This window comes from Babylonia areolata, chromosome 23, assembly GCF_041734735.1.
Source record: "Babylonia areolata isolate BAREFJ2019XMU chromosome 23, ASM4173473v1, whole genome shotgun sequence".
NCBI lineage: Eukaryota > Metazoa > Mollusca > Gastropoda > Neogastropoda > Buccinidae > Babylonia > Babylonia areolata.
The window spans coordinates 10,240,019-10,257,518 of NC_134898.1; the positions used below are offsets into that span (position 1 = coordinate 10,240,019).

The window sequence follows — 17,500 nt, forward strand, 5'->3', positions numbered from 1 at the left end:
CCACACCGCCAACAACAACAACAACAGCACAACAGAACAGAGCAACAACACCACCACCAAGAACCATTCAACACTTAAGGAAAACAAAAAAACACACACACAAAAAACAACAACCCAGCTACCTTGTTTTTATCGGTGGGGTCCACGTGCGCATCGTTGTTGAGGAGCACACTGCACGTCTTGGTCCAGCCCTTGGAAGCCGCCAGGTCCAGGGGGGTCCACTGGTTGTAGTTCCTGGCACACACACACACACACACACACACACACACACACACACACACACACACACGCGCACGCACACACACACACACACACACACTCCCTTCCACACACGCACGCACACACATCCATACATACATATATAATCATATACATACATACATACACTAACCCTAACCGCGAGCAGGCAAAAAGCAAAGTTGCTTGTATGTGTGCACGCATGCACATATTATGATACAACTGGACTATGAATCAACCAGCAAGTCAATCAATCAATCAACAGCAAAAAATCAATTAATCAGTCAGTCTGTCATCCAGTCAGTCAACCTGCCAACGAACCCAATAACATTCCTCGGGTCTCATGACAAAAATGTATTATTCTAATTCATTCTATTTTATTCTATTCTGTTCTCGTCTAGTATGGTCACGTCATACACAACTGAGCTATGCTGTATTCTGTTTTGAGTATTTTCTCACATATTCTGTTTTATCCTGTCCTATTATGTTCTGTTCTATTCTACTCTGCTCTATTCTACTTTATGATATCAGGATATGTTATGTTCTACTTTATCATATTGTGATAGATTCTGTTCTGTTCTGTGATATTTTTTTCATTCTGTCCTACTTAATTCTGTTCTATCATTCTTCACTCTTTGTTGTGATATGGTGTTTTATTCTACTCTGCTCTATTCCGCTTTTCAATATTGATTTTCGTTCTCATTCTACTCCACTCTTCTTTTCAGAATTCTGTTCTGGTCTATCATATTCTAGCCTCATCTGTTCTGTTCTATTTCTTTCTGCTCTGTTCTGTTCCACTCTACTCCATTTCACTCTAATCTACGCTATTCTATCATATTCTATCCTTTGTTCTGGTCTATGCTATTTCTTTCCATAATTTTCTGGTCTGTTCTATTCTGTTACTTTGTATTCTTTTCTGTTCTGTTGTGCTCTGATCGGTAATATTCTCACACATCCAACCACAATCTGCTCTTTTCCATTTTACAATATTATATCGTAATTTCCTCTATGCTATTTCACTATATATCATACTCCGTTCAGTTTCATTCTATTCTGTTTTCAAATGTTCTACTCTAGGCTATTCTACTCTCCTCCACTGCACTATAATAATATTTTGATTTTCTTTTCCCGTTCTAGTCTCCTCTACTGTACAATAATCTGTGCGTACTATCATATTCTATCCGATATTACTCTATTAGAATAGTTGTATTAACCCCTACTCTGTTATACTCTACAGTATTCTCTCTGATCACGTTCTAGATTTATTCGGTTCGGTTCGGTTCGGTTCTATTGTGCTATCATATTCTATCCGATATTGCCCAATTAAAGTTTATTGTATTCTACCCTACTCTATCAAACTCTACACTACAATATATTTGATCCCATTCTAATCTGTTCGGTTCTATTGTGCTATCATATTCTATCCGATATCATCCTATTAAGATCGTTGCATTCTTCCCTACTCTATCACACTCTATAATATTCTATTCAATCACCTTCTATTCTGTTCGGTTTGGTTCTATTGTGCTACCATATTCTATCCGATATTGCCCTATCAAAGTTTATTGCATTCTACCCTACTCTATTATACTGTACAGTATTATATCGAATCACTTTCTGTTCTGTTCGGTTCTGTTCTACTTTAGGCTACTCCACTCCATCACTCTACTCCACTCTACACAGTTCTGTAATGCTGTTTTGTTCCGTTCTATTTTATTCTGTTATATTCTATTCTGTTCTGTTCTACTATATTCTAGTCTGTTCTATTTTGTTATATTATGTTGTATTCTGTTCTGTTCTATTTTATTCATTCACTGACCGGGCGGACACGTCAGCACTTTGTTATGTAATGCTGTTTTTTTCTATTCTATTATTTCTGTTTTATTCTGTTCTCTTCCATTCTATTCTATTCTATTCTGTTCTGTTCGTTCAGTTCTAATCTATTCTATTGTGTTTTATTCTAGTCTAGTCTATTCTGTTCAGTTCTGTTCTATGCTATCCTATTCTATCCTATTCTATACTATTCTGTCTATGCACTGAAAGGGCGGACACGTGGGCATTTTGTTCTGTAATGCTGTTTTGTTCTGTTCTATTCTGTTGTATTCTATTTTATTCTGTTCTATTCTGTTCATCTACTGACCGGGCGGACACGTCGGCACTCTGTTATGTAATGCTGTTCTGTTCTATTCTATTCTGATCTGTTCTGTTCTGTTATATACTATTCTATGCTATCCTATTCTGTCCATGCACTGACTGGGCCGACACGTCGGCACTGTTATGTAATGCTGTTTTGTTCTATTCTATTCTGATCTGTTATGTTCTATTCTGTGCTATCCTATTCTATTCTATTCTGTCCATGCACTGACTGGGCCGACACGTCGGTACTCTGTTATGTAATGCTGTTTTGTTCTGTTCTATTCTATTGTGATCTGTTCTGTTCTATTCTATTCTATGCTATCCTATTCTGTACATGCACTGACTAGGCCGACACGTCGGCACTCTGTTATGTAGTGCTGTTCATTCTATTCTATTGTGATCTGTTCTGTTCTTTTCTATTCTATGCTATCCTATTCTATTCTATTCTGTCCATGCACTGACTAGGCCGACACGTCGGCACTCTGTTATGTAGTGCTGTTCATTCTATTCTATTGTGATCTGTTCTGTTCTGTTCTATTCTATTCTATGCTATCCTATTCTATCCTATTCTGTCCATGTACTGACCTGGCGGACACGTCTGCCCCAAGCTCCAGCAGGATCTCCGCCACCCTGGTGTGTCCGAACTCTGCCGCCAGGTGCAGCGCCGTGTTGGAGTCCTCGTCCTCGTCGTTCAGCGTCGACTTGTCCCGGCCCACGATCTCCCGCACGATGCTGAGGTCATGGACACGTCACAGGCAATGTCCAATTTTAGCATCCTAAATGATTGCACCTGTTGGTTACGTTTCCATGGTTCGTGGGACGAACAACGGAAACAGCAAGGTAGCGGAACGTATAGTTTAGTAGTGACTGAATCCGCGTCGAAATTGAGTGAACTAATGTACAAAATAAGTCGAAATCCACCTAAAATGGGTTATAACATCTACTGTTGGTAGTGTCGTTTTATACATGCATAAAAATTATCGGTAAAATAGGTGCAGTAATTCAGGATGCTAAAATTGGACATGACAGACACGCGCGCGCGCGCGCGTGAGCACACACACACACACACACACACACACACACACACACACACACACACGAGCATGCACGCATATATTTACTTTTGTAATGCTGATATTCAAATGTGAAAACTGATACTTCAATCCGACCTTGTACAGTCAGCAGTGTGACGAGACAATTGAGTAGAATTCCTTCCTTCTAGAAGCGTCCTCAAAAAGGGACGTTCCAAGACAAGACAAGACGAGACGAGACGAGACATGACAAGAAAAGTTTGGGTGTTTTTTTTCGAACATCTTTTTCCATGGAGTACATGAACAAGTTATGAAAACATTAACTTTCATTAAAACAAAAAAAAGTTGCAAAACACCAATTACAAGAATACGAGAAGAAGAAGAAAAAAACCAAACCGCATGTTTTGGGCTTAAGAATTGGAATTTACGATGGAAACTAACAGTTCCAAGTCCGTTCATACATCTTTCATTTGACAGGTAGGCTTACAACGGCAGAAAAAATGGCGAAGAACAGGACCAACGCCTCGACTACAGCACCTTTCACGGAAAAGACCACAGCCATGAACACCTTGTCCTTGAGGGCAGGCGCCAATAGTTCGTTAACTCACTCATTACGGCCAGTCCTCTCTTCTCCTCTACACAGACCCCTCGGATGTCCAGTGGGTGTCTCAATGACCCAACCTTTAGCTTTCGTCGTCAGAATTGTGGTATTCTTTGTCAACGTTCACCCCTTCAGTGTAAGAGCCTTCCGCTTGTAATATTTTGATGGTGGTAATTGGGGTGAAACGCTGTTAACGTCGTCTCTTTCGCCGTTCGTATGGAGAGAGTTAAACTCACCACTGCAGGTCGATGAACAGGTTGTGGGCCTACCTGTGTTTGCTGTCAGGACTCACCTGGTGCGCCCATATTTGGCAGCCAGGTGGATAGGTGTCTGCTCCTCTTCGTTCTTGCAGGCGATGTTGGCTTCATGGCGGATCAGCACCTGTACAGTGCCAAACCACCACCACCACTATCATCATCATGATCGTCATCATCATCATCACCAATAAGATATTATCTTAGCCTAAGGCCTGAGGTTAAGAGATCAATAAGATATCTCTTTTCACGCTTTTTTTTCAATAAAAAATATATATACCTAAATGCAAGCCTGCGAATAGAATAATTTACAAGGCCGAGAAACCTAGAATACAATCGCAAGAGCGTGAGCGTGAGCGTACACACACACACACACACACACACACACACACACACACACACACACACACACACACACACACAGTCTCTCTCTCTCTCTCTCTCTCTCTCTCTCTCTCTCTCACGATGATGTTCTCAGTCACCCTTGTTCCACCCCCCATACCCTGACAATGTCCAGGTAGCCGTTCTGACAGGCCACGTGAAGGGGCGTGGCGTCGTACTGGTCACTGACGTTGATCAGTCGCTTCACTTGGGGGTAGGACAGCAGTTTCTGGGACAGAAGGAAAGCAGGTATCGCATTGCAGTAATAGCCTAGAGGTAACGCGTCCACCTAGGAAGCGGGAGTATCTGAGCGCACTGGTTCGAATCACGCGGCACAGTCGCCAGTATTTTCTCCCCCTCCACTAGACATTGAGTGGTGGTCTTTTAGAGACAACAGAGTATTCTTTATCTTGTATTCAATTTACACATATGAAACTTTTAACCCCTTGACTGTTGCAGACGAGTGCTGAAGTCAGTGAAGGTCTGTCACCTCACTAAGGTAAGACAGAGCTTACAGACAAGAAGGCAATTACACAGTACAGACATATCTGCCCTCGGTCTAAGGGTAGCAAATCTGGTCTCACAGACGCTGGGTACAAAGCATTAACCCCCAAACCACCACGCTCACTCACCTCCAGGACCGCCAGTTTGTTCTCCTCGGCAGCCAGGTAGATAGCTGTCTTGTCGTACTTGTCCACGGCACTGCAGTCGGCCCCCTTGTGGAGGAGGAGCTGCACGGTGTCCACGTGACCGTAGGTGGCTGCCAGCAGGAGAGGCGTGTAGTTGTCCTTGTCCCGCCGGTTGATACGGGCCCCTCTGGAACCACGGCATGGACAATGTGTCACCAAGTAATGGATTACTTCCTTCTTCTTCTTTTTCGTTCGTGGGCTGCAACTCCCACGTTCACTCGTATGTACACGAGTGGGCTTTTAAGTGTATTACCGTTTTTACCCCCCGGCATGTAGGCACCCATACTCCGTTTTCGGAGGTGTGCATGCTGGGTGTGTTCTTGTTAAGGAAACTCACCGAACGCTGACATGGATTACGGGATCTTTAACGTGCGTATTTCATCTTCTGATTGCGTATACATACGAAGGGGGTTGAGGCACAAGCAGGTCTGCACATAACTATGTTGACCTGGGAGATCCGAAAAATCTGCACCCTTTACCCACCAGGCGCCGTTACCGAGATTCGAACCCGGAACCCTCAGATTGAAAGTCCAACGCTTTAATCACTCGGCTACTGAGTCCGTTTAATGGGATACAAGACAAGACGAAGAAAGACAAGAAAAGGCGAGACGACTTGAGACGAGACAAGACAAGACAAGAAAAGACAAGCTGGTTTGAACAGTATTTTGTTTGGAACATGTCATAATACAACACAGTTATAGATGAACAGGAGAAAACAACGAGAAAATCTCATACAAAGTCCTGTCCTGATACATGTAGGTACTAAGTATGTGACGGACGCCATCGTAAATAGACGTTTGAAAGTGACCATACATTAATTTCAACAAAACTAAACTAGGATGTAAATCAAGTGAAACAAAATGAAGGATAAACCTGTACAAGTTCTTTATAAACGAGGGTAATAGTTAAGCAATGTACACGTTCTTTTTTAATTGCATCCAGCCATCGCCCTAAAGAGAGATCACATATTAGACAAGACAAGACATAGTATCAAAGAGAGTAATAAGCAAAGTACTTTTTTTCCACCAAGTCCTCGCACAAAATAGGGTCTTAGCGTTCTTTCTTCTTTGCTGCTCCTCACATCTGGATCAACCTTCCTCATCATATCCGTGCATCTGATTCTATTTCTGCTTTTCGCTCATCACTAAAAATTCATCTGTTTAAAACCTGTCTATAAGTACTTTCAGCTTCCTTGTTCTCCAACATCACCCATGTCAGCTCACGTTGGATGTATGTAGAAAAGGGAGAGTGCTAGTGGGGGGATAGGAGGGAGCGGGTTTTTTTAGAGAGTGGTCATGAATGTTTTATGTAACTTGTAAGATTTTTCTTTCATGTAAAGCGCCCTGAGCTCTTAGAGAGAAAGGGCGCTATATAAATGTACATTATCATTATTAGTAGTATTATCATCATTATTATTATCAATATTATATTACTATAAGTGAAAGAAGCCACTAGCAAACGACGGAGGAAAAGATAAAAACACAAGGAAAACGTATATGTCACTATAACCAGTCTCCCAACCTCCTAATCCTCACCTTTCCTACTCAGCTATTTTTTTCGGTCAGCAAATTGTACTAGTTTTTTTCTTTCAAAGTGGGTTTCTCTTCATAGCTTGCCAAGGATAATGAACCATTTTGTTGCCGTGAGCTATATTTACATGCTAGACACGGGACCTCAAACAAACAAACAAGTAAATTACCAAAGCAATTAAAATCATCGACTCATTATAAAACAAAAAAACAAAAATGACGAAAGTGGGTTTCTCTTCATAGCTTTGCCAAGGATAGCCCTTTTGTTTCCGTGGATGGATTTCCATGCTGCGCATGGGTCCTCTAACAAACAAACAAACCAGTGAATAAACCCCGCGATTAAATCATCATCTCATTGAAAAGGAAACAGACTGTACCCCTAAACCGACACTCGCAGTCTCACTCTCAGCATCACTCTCAGTTTCACTCTCAGTCTCACTCTTAGTCTCACTTTTAGTCTCAGTCTCACTCTCACTTAGTCTCACTCTCACTCTCACTTTCAGTCTCAGTGTAACTATCACTCTCACTCTCTGTCTCACTCTCACCCTAAGTCTCACTGTCATGTTTCACTCGCACTCTCAGTCTCAGTCTCACTCTCACTCTCACTGTCAGTCTCAGTCTCACCCTCAGTCTCAGTCTCACTCTCACTCTCACTGTCAGTCTCAGTCTCACCCTCAGTCTCACTCTCACTCTCACTGTCAGTCTCAGTCTCACACTCAGTCTCACTCTCACTCTCACTGTCATGTCTCACTCTCACTCTCTGTCTCACTCCCACCCTTGTTCTCACTCAGTCTCACTCTCTGTCTCACCCTCACTCTCACTCTCTGTCTCACCCTCACTCTCAATCTCTGTCTCAGTCTCAATCTCAGTCTCACCCTCACTCTCACTCTCTGTCTCACCCTCACTCTCACTCTCTGTCTCACCCTCACTCTCACTCTCTGTCTCAGTCTCACTCTCACTCTCTGTCTCAGTCTCACTCTCACTCTCTGTCTCAGTCTCACTCTCTGTCTCACCCTCACTCTCACTCTCTGTCTCACCCTCACTCTCACTCTCTGTCTCACTCTCACTCTCACTCTCACTCTCTGTCTCACCCTCACTCTCACTCTCTGTCTCACCCTCACTCTCACTCTCTGTCTCAGTCTCACTCTCACTCTCACTCTCACTCTCACTCTCTGTCTCACCCTCACTCTGTCTCAGTCTCACCCTCACCCTCACTCTCACTCTCAGTCTCAGTCTCACCCTCACCCTCACTCTGTCTCAGTCTCACTCTCACTCTCAGTCTCAGTCTCACCCTCACCCTCACTCTCTGTCTCAGTCTCACTCTCTGTCTCACTCTCACTCTCTGTCTCAGTCTCTGTCTCAGTCTCACCCTCACTCTCACTCTCTGTCTCAGTCTCACCCTCACTCTCACTGTCTGTCTCAGTCTCACTCTCACTCTCTGTCTCACTCTCTGTCTCACCCTCACTCTCAATCTCACTGTCTGTCTCAGTCTCACTCTCACTCTCTGTCTCACTCTCTGTCTCACCCTCACTCTCACTCTCTGTCTCAGTCTCACCCTCACTCTCACCCTCACTCTCACTCTCAGTCTCACCCTCACCCTCACTCTCACTCTCACTCTCACCCTCACTCTCACTCTCTGTCTCAGTCTCACCCTCACTCTCACTCTCAGTCTCACCCTCACTCTCACTGTCTGTCTCACTCTCACTCTCAGTCTCACCCTCAGTCGCCCACCGACCTGTCCACCAAGAACTGAACCATGTCCACGTGGTTGAGGGAGGCGGCCTTGTGCAGGGCGGTGGCCTGCTCATCGTTGACCACGTCGATGCGGGCCGAGTGGTCCATCAGCAGCTGGGCGATCCTCACGTCTCCGGACAGCGCCGCCAGGTGGAGGGGGTACGTGTAGTGCTTCCGGGGACGGTTCACCTCAGCACCTGTGCACAGGTGGTTTGTTTCGATTTGACATAAATTTGATTGGGATTCTTATATAGCGCCTATCCTCGGTCGGAGACCAGGCTCTAAGCGCTGTGCAAACACAGGGTCATTTGCACAACAGGCTGCCTACTTGGGTAGGGACGCACAGACGGCTGCCATCGGGCGCTCATCATTCGTTGCCTGTGTCATTCAATCAGACTTCAGGCACGCACAGTCATACACACTCAGACAGACATGTAACATTTTACGTGTATGACTGTTCTGTTTATTTACCCCCCCACGCCCCCCCCCACCCCCACCCCCATCCGCTTCTTTGTGGTTTTGGCAGTGTGGGTTTTTTTGTTGTTGAGAGGCTATGGGCATGGGGTGGTTTAACAGTGGTAGTTCAAGGGGGAGTCGGGGGGGGAGGAAGAGGAGGAGCAGTTACAGAAGTAATTGTAGTGATAGCAAACATGACAGTAAAAGGGGAATGGAGGGGGGAGCAGTAGAAGCACCAGTGGTAAGAGCAGCAGGAGAAAAGAGGAGGAAGAAGTAGAAGTGAAGGAAGAAGTGTTTGCAGCAGAAGTAGCAGTAGTACCAGGAGGAAGAAGTTGAATAGGGGGAAGAGGAAGAAGAAGAAGAGGAAGAAGAAGAAGAGGAGGAAGAAGAAGAGGTTTTAGCAGCAGAAGTAGCAGCAGTATCACAGGAGGTGGAAGTTGAGCAAGAGGAGGAAGAGGATGGAGGAGGAGGAGGAAAAAGAGGAGGAAGAGGATGATGAAGAAGAGGAAGAAGAAGAAGAGGAGGAGGAAGAGGAAGAGATGTTAGCAGCAGAAGTAGCAGCAGTATCGCAGGAGGAGGAAGTTGAGCAAGAGGAGGAAGAGGATGGAGGAGGAGGAGGAAGAAGAAGAGGAGGAGGAAGAGAAGGAGGAAGAAGAAGAGGAAGAGGTGTTAGCAGCAGAAGTAGCAGCAGTATCACAGGAGAAGGAAGTTGGGCAAGAGGAGGAAGAGGATGGAGGAGATCTAGGAAGAGGATGGAAAAAGGAGAGGAAAAGTGGATGTTGAAGTGGCAGAGGGTGGGTGGGGTGTGTGTTAGCAACAGCAGCAGCAGAAACAGGATCAAGAGGAAGACAAGAAGAATCAGAAAGATGAAGAGAATGAAGACCACCACCACCACCACCACCAGTAACGACAGCAACACCTATTTCATCCACTACGCCACCACCGTCACACCACAACCGCCACTGGCGGAGGCTTCCAGTGATGATGATAATTACGTCGATGACGGCAGTGTACCACAACGATGACCAGAGTTACTCACGTTTCTCCAGGCACATCTTGGTCACCTCGTAGTGCCCGTTGTCTATGGCACGGTGCAGGCACGTGCTCCCCTCCACGTCCTGGTCAGTCACCATCTGGGGGGTGAAGGGGTGGGGGGTGGGGAAGGGGGGGGGGGGCAGTGTTTTACATGTTCCAGTATACTGTATTACTTTTTTGTCACGACAGATTTATGTGTGTGCTTTGCTGCGGGTTTGTGTGTGTGTGTGTGTGTGTTTAGTTTAGTTCAATTTTCATCTTACCGTATTTTGTTTTTTGTTGTTGGTTTTTTTTCAATTTCTAAATGTATCTTATTTTATATTTATAGCTATTCTACTTTTACGTTTATCGTATTTTATCTTTTACGTTGTTTTCATATCATTTTCATTCTGTCATCTTTTATTTCAAAGATTTTACTTTTCATTCTTATGTTAACCTTATGTCATTTTTTTTTCTTTAACGTATTTCATGTTATTTTCTTCTCTTTTTTCATTTCATTTTGTATCTTTTCTTCTATTTCTTCTTATTCTCTCTACATTCTATGTTAATAAAGTATGTGCTCAAAACATTGTGTGAAACAATTTATTTTGCATAGAATATATCTTATTTCATCTTGTTTCATTTCATTTTTGTTTTACATGATTTCATAGTCAATATTTTATTCTGTTTTATACTATTTGATTTTGTGTCACCGGTTTTTTTGTTGTTGTTGTTTTTTTGTTTGTTTTGTTTTGTTTTTGTTTTTTTTGTTTTTTGCTTTTTGGGTTGGTTTTTTTTTTCAATTAAATGTTGTTTGAAACAAAGAATAAACAATCAGGGACAGGAGAACAATATGATTAACAAACAGTAAAAGAGTGATAACTCTCTCCATTCACAAGGTAGAACAATATGATTAACAAACAGTAAAAGAGTGATAACTCTCTCCATTCACAAGGTAGAAAAATATGATTAACAAACAGTAAAAGAGTGATAACTCTCTCCATTCATAAGGTAAACCAATATGATTAACAAACAGTAAAAGAGTGATAACTCTCTCCATATATAAGGTAAACCAATATGATTAACAAACAGTTAAAGAGTGATAACTCTCTCCATTCATAAGGTAAACCAATATGATTAACAAACAATAAAAGAGTGATAACTCTCTCCATTCATAAGGTAGAACAATATGATTAACAAACAGTTAAAGAGTGTATTGTCTTTTTGTCACAACAAATTTCTCTGTGTGATACAACTTCAAGTCAATGCTGCTTATAATGCTACCGATTCAGCTAGCATACAGGTAAAATAACAAGTACATTGTTTGCAACAGCTCCTTTTTTCTTCTACTTCTTCTTTTTTCCCCATGTTGTTTTCCTCACGTTGGAGATCATGACCCAGGCCTCTGCACTCTTGGCGCCGGCGTCGAAGAGAGCCTGGACGAGCTGCATGTCCCCTTCGGCGCAGGCATGGTGCAGGGGCGTGGACAGCTCGTTGTCCGTGCACCTCAGGTTGGCCCCCGCCTGGATGAGCGTCAGGGCCACCTCCACCTGGTTGTGCAGGGCGGCCATGTGCAGGGGGCTGATGCCTTGCTTGTCCTGGGCCTGTGGTGGTGGTTGGGGGTGGGGGGGGTGTTTTTGAGGAAGGGGGGGGGGGCAGGGGTTTGGGGGGGAGGGGGGGTAGGGCGTCAGAAGTGATCATCAATCGATAGTTCTAACCAACCAATCTTGATTGATCATCATGTGTGTAAGGAGTGTGATGTAAGCCTGCTGTTGTAAGTTCATCATGTTGCGTAAGTGTATGCGCTTTGTGAGGGTTATGTAAATATTATCTTCTTTTTTTTAAATTGTTGTTGTTGTTGCTTTTATTCTTCTTCTTCTTCTTATTATTATTATTATTATTATTGATGCATTATTATTATTATTATCATTATTATTATCATCTTCATCATCAATCATCATCATCATTATTGATCATTATCATCATTATTGATGTATTATTATTGATATATTATTATTATCATCATCATCATTACTATTATAATTGTTGTTGTTGTTGTTATCATTATCATTATCATAGTAGTCAGTGTTGTTGCTGTTAGGTACATTCGTGTAAGTAATGGAATGTGGTGAAAGTGACAAGATGCAAGTGTTGTAAACATAGATGTGTAAGTGGCGTAGATTTAATGAAGTTCATGTGACGTGAGTACAGACGTGTAAGCGATGTAAGTGTGGTGTACGTTCATTGGATTCAGTACAGATGTTCACATTAAAAAAAAAAAGACATGACAACGAGGGAAGCCTGAAAAATCATTCAATCTAAATGAATCTGAAATGAACTATAAGCGTGACAACCTCCCACCTCCCTCCGCGCACACACTCACGCACACACACACACACACACACACACACAAGCACTCAATGAACAGACCCCTACCCACAAAGTATGAAACAAAGTAACGCTTTGCAACTGACACATAAAGTGGACAAGACATCTATCACACCACTCTACGTCATCAGACATCTCTACGTCATCGCACCACTCTACGTCACACCACTCTACGTCACCTCAATGCTGGCGTCACGGTGACTGAGCAGGTCCTTACAGGCCACCTCGTTGCCCCGCATGGCGGCGAAATGCAGGGGGGTCTGCCCGTAGATATCCACGGCGTCCACCTTGGCGCCCTTGGAGATCAGGTAGGTGATGACGCTCTCATGGCTTTGCCCGAACTCCGCCTCGTACATCTCCAGCAAGGGCACCCCGTTGAGCCCGCACTGTGCACACGTGGAGAAGAGAAAAAGGAGGTGAGTATTCATCAGTCTGGACGTACGTGGGTGAGTATCACGCATCTTTGCCAAGGATTAGAGTTAACTGAATTCATTTGCTGCCCTCCTCTCTCTACCACCACCACCACCACCACCACCCTAACCCCGAATTTAGAATAAAAAATAAATAGTTTTCTATTCACTTATGACCAATAATAGATTATTGATGACACATGCTAAAAAGTCATCAACGCTAAAAATCTGGGAAGACGTGCAACAGTCAGTCATTGAAGAGACACGTATTTTTCATGACTTGAAACAACTCTGTGTGTGTGTGTGTGTGTGTGTGTGGGTGGGTGTGACGTATCAATTCTATCTTCAAGGTCAATGGTCCCGTATCCTTTTTCGGCCCTCAGTCGTGACCCAATCATCTTCTTCCGCCGTTTTATTTTTACCCGACCGAAGTCATGGTAGTGGAGTGAGGCAAATGGGAGTGAAGTGCCATGCCTTTCCCCAGGGACACAACACCATCCCGAAACAGGGGGATCGAACCCTGATCACTGGTGAACACTGGCTCAGAAGTCCAAAGCCTGACCGATTCGGCCAATGTGCCACCCCACCTTACAAATAGTCCATCCTTACGTAAACACGGTCAAAATACCGGCGAATTCTTACTATGGCCATCCAAAAATAACCAACAATCGTAAATAAAAACATAATTATTGCCCCAGTCAACAGACAGACACCACCAATGATGACTTTATTATAAAAAACAAAAATAAAAAACCCAGCCAAAACAACTAAAACATTAACAACACAATCAACAACAGCAACAACAACAAATCAATGACAAAACATGAAGCCCCGACGAATCGGAAAAAAAAAAAATCGCCGATGACCCATTGCCAACAGACAGTGACTGATGACAACGCTTTATGTCTGCCTACATAAACAAAGGAAAAGTTGGCCATGACGCACAATGTCAATCCATAATGAACTATGAAATATCGATCGTGACGCATGATTATCAACATTTAAATGTATCTTCTGGGACAATGGGAACGTTGATCTAAGAAAAAAAACAAAAACAAAAAAAAACTTTTTTTATGCTGATGACTAGATCTTTAGGTAGATGGTTGTTGATTGCACAATTCTATTTATCATACTGGATTTGTTCGAGAAACAGGATAATAATAATAAAAATGATAATGATGATGATGATGATGATAATAATAACAATGGTAATAAAGATGAAGATGATAAAGTGAACAAGAAGAATGGGAAGAAGAACAAGAGTAAAAATTAAAACATAAGATTTAAATGCTAATATCAATCATGATCTCAGCATAACATTAACAACAGGGGCAACAAGCAACGCCAGCAACAAGCAAACAGAATCATACAAATTCATAAGCTAACAAACAATGGGGGGAAAAATGTATATAATTGCAACAACAACAAAAAAAACCCACTTGAGCACCACCCCTAACCCTCTCTCACCCACACATAACGAAATAACGATCAGGACGAAAAAAAAAAAAAAAAAAAGTTTTTTTTTTTCCAGTTTAAATTCATCGCCTGCTCCTCACCGCCCCCCATCCCCCATGGCCCCCCCCCCCCCCCCCCCCCCCCCCCCCGCCCCCTCCAAGCCAAGGTAGGTAAGTCCGAAGCTCAACAACCCTGTCCCTGGTCATGCCCCATTTCACCCAATCCCACACCGGCTTCACCACACACAGTGACTGAGTTCGGTGTGACGGGACAGCCAGCTGTTTGCATTCCAGCTTTATTAATTTAAAACCCGCACTGAGCCGTGCCGCTCGTGAGGGATACTGTCGTACTTTATCATTGTTTGTTTAGTCCGGCACGCTGTAACAACCGGTGTGTGTGTGTGTGAGGTGAGGGAGGATGTGTGTGTGTGTGTGTGTGTGTGTGTGAGCGAGAGAGAAAGAGAGAGAGTGCGTGTGTTTCGTGTTCCATGAGTGTGTGTGTGGGGAGGGGGGAGGGTGGGAAGACGGGCGGGGGGTGGAGGTGGGGGGGAGCGTATGTGTGTGCATGAGCGTGTGCGTGTGTGTGTACGTATATGTATGTGCGTGTGTGTGTGTAGAGGGGGGGGCGTGGGGGGGGGGGGGGGGGGGGCATGCACGTGTGTGTGCAACTAAGTTTTTTTTTTGTTTGTTTTTTTCTAGAGAAAGAAAACTAGACAAAACAGAAGTACACAGATATTCAACATTTTCCAATTCAACATGCATAACACCAACAGACATCACCAGAAAGGGGAAAGAAATACGATAAAGCATGTCAATATCTCATGCACACATACTCTAGGGACAGCCAGAAACAATGATAATAATAATAATAATAACAAAATGGATATTGCATGTTGCTCGGTTTACACTAATAATATCGACGGTATGGAAATTGCATGTTGTTCCGTTATCAGTAATGATATTAACAAAATTGAAGTTGCATGCTATGTTGGACGATGTCTGAATCCGCTCCTCTCTCTCTCTCTCTCTCAATCTCTGGGTGTTGAAAGGAGTGGCTCTATCTGTCTGCTCCCATCAATGATTTCTTTAACAGCTGAGCGTGTACTTCTTGCCTGGTGTTGAGGGGTGAGGGGTGAAGTGGAGTCGCAGGGTGGAACTGATACAAGACGGATGTCATGGTCTACTTGTCGACTTTGTATTTGCATTTGTACTTCTTTTTATCACAACAGATTTCTCTGTGAAATTCGGGCTGCTCTCCCCAGGGAGAGCGCGTCGCTACACTACGGCGCCACCCATTTTTTTGGTATTTTTTCCTGCGTGCAGTTTTATTTGTTTTTCCTATCGAAGTGGATTTTTCTATAGAATTTTGCCAGGAACAACCCTTTTTGTTGCCGTGGGTTCTTTTACGTGCGCTAAGTGCATGTTGCACACTGGACCTCGGTTTATCGTCTCATCCGAATGACTAGCGTCCAGACCACCACTCAAGGTCTAGTGGAGGGGGAGAAAATATCGGCGGCTGAGCCGTGATTGGAACCAGCGCGCTCAGATTCTCTCGCTTCCTAAGTGGACGCGTTACCTCTAGGCCATCATTCCACATTTTATCCTCAATACTCCATGCATCTGTGTGTGTGTGTGTGTGTGTGTGTGTGTGTGTGTGTGTGTGTGTGTGTGTGTGTGTGTGTGTGACAGAAAAAAGAAAGCGAGACAGAAGAGGCGTTTGAGAGGAAGGCGGAAGATGAGTGTCGTGAAGAGAGAGAAAGAGAGAGAGAGAGAGAGAGAGAGAGAGAGAGAGAAACTCAGAACTCGGATGATTTAATGCACTGGGCCGTGTCATAGAGACGAGGACAAAAAAAAGTGCAGCAAAAACAAACGCCAAAATCAAGAAAACAACACATTGAATACATATCAGTACACATACAAACGATAGTAGAGAGAGAGAGTGAGAGAGAGAGAGATTCAAATATATACAATTACATATATCCATTTTATCTGAGAGGAAGAGTGGGGGAATACAGAGAAAGAGAGGGGGGAGGGGAGGAGGGAGAGGGGGAGAGACAGATATACTCATTTTGTCTGAGAGGATGAGTGGGGAAACACACACACACACACACACACACACACACACACACACACACACAGAGAGAGAGAGAGAGAGAGAGAGACAGATTCAGAGAGAGACAGACACAGACAGACAGTAACAAGAACAAGAGGGTGAGACACAGTAGCATCAGTATCAGTAGCTCAAGGAGGCGTCAGTGCGTTCGGACAAATCCATATACGCTACACCACATCTGCCAAGCAGATGCTGAGACACAGAAACTGGCCAACAAGACAGAGGAGGTGGGTGGAAGCTGTGGGAAGAAGAAGAAGAAGAAGAAGAAGAAGAAGAAGAAGACGAGACGGACCTCATCATCGTCGTTGGTCTCTGAGGGGGTGTCCCTCTTCTTGTTCTTCTCCCGCCGGTACCTGGCGGCGTGGTGCAGGGGCGTCACGTCGTCCTCACCCCGCCGGTTCACGTCTGGGGACACAGTGTACAGTTAGGTCAACGTGGTGATGGTGGTGGTGGTGACCATGGTGATGATGATCATGGTGATGATAATAATGGTGGTGGTGATGATGGTGGTGATGGTCGTGGTGGTGGTGGTGGTAGTGGTGGTGACGTGTGGGGGCACACAGTACACAATTAGGTCAACGTGGTGGTCATGGTGGTGGTGGTGGTGGTGGTGGTGGTGGTGACCATGGTGATGGTCATGGTGGTGATGGTCATGGTGGTGGTGGTAATGGTGATGATGGTGGTGATGACCATGATGATGGTGATGGTCATGGTGATGATGATGGTGGTGATGGTCATGGTGATGATGACGGTGATGACGCCTGGGGGCACACAGTCAACAGTCAGGCAACATGGTGATGACCATGATAATGCTGGTGATGGTGATGGTGGCGAAGGTGGTGATGGTGATGGTGGTGAAGGAGATGATGGTTTTGGTGATGGTGGTGATGGTGATGATGGTGGTGGTCATGGTGATGGTGGTGATGGTGGTGATGATGGTGGTGGTGGTGATGATGGTGGTGGTCATGGTGATGGTGGTGATGATGGTGATAATGGTGATGATGGTGGTGGTGGTGGTGGTAATGATGATGAAGATAATAATGGTGTTGGTGGTAATGATGGTGACGGTGATG

The 17,500-nt window shown here is 44.1% G+C and overlaps 1 protein-coding gene across 1 annotated transcript in view; it reads right to left on the reverse strand.

Moving 5' to 3' along the window:
* Positions 1-17,500, reverse strand: part of LOC143297869 (transient receptor potential cation channel subfamily A member 1 homolog) — a 59,492-nt gene that overhangs the window by 17,655 nt on the left and 24,337 nt on the right. The window contains exons 4-13 of the mRNA XM_076610397.1: positions 16,720-16,832; positions 12,630-12,836; positions 11,445-11,666; positions 10,088-10,181; positions 8,594-8,789; positions 5,273-5,456; positions 4,762-4,869; positions 4,298-4,386; positions 2,959-3,105; positions 123-234 (exon numbers count right to left, since the gene is read on the reverse strand). Of these exons, the coding sequence (XP_076466512.1) occupies positions 123-234; positions 2,959-3,105; positions 4,298-4,386; positions 4,762-4,869; positions 5,273-5,456; positions 8,594-8,789; positions 10,088-10,181; positions 11,445-11,666; positions 12,630-12,836; positions 16,720-16,832 (1,472 nt within the window). The remainder of the gene's footprint in view (positions 1-122; positions 235-2,958; positions 3,106-4,297; positions 4,387-4,761; positions 4,870-5,272; positions 5,457-8,593; positions 8,790-10,087; positions 10,182-11,444; positions 11,667-12,629; positions 12,837-16,719; positions 16,833-17,500) is intronic.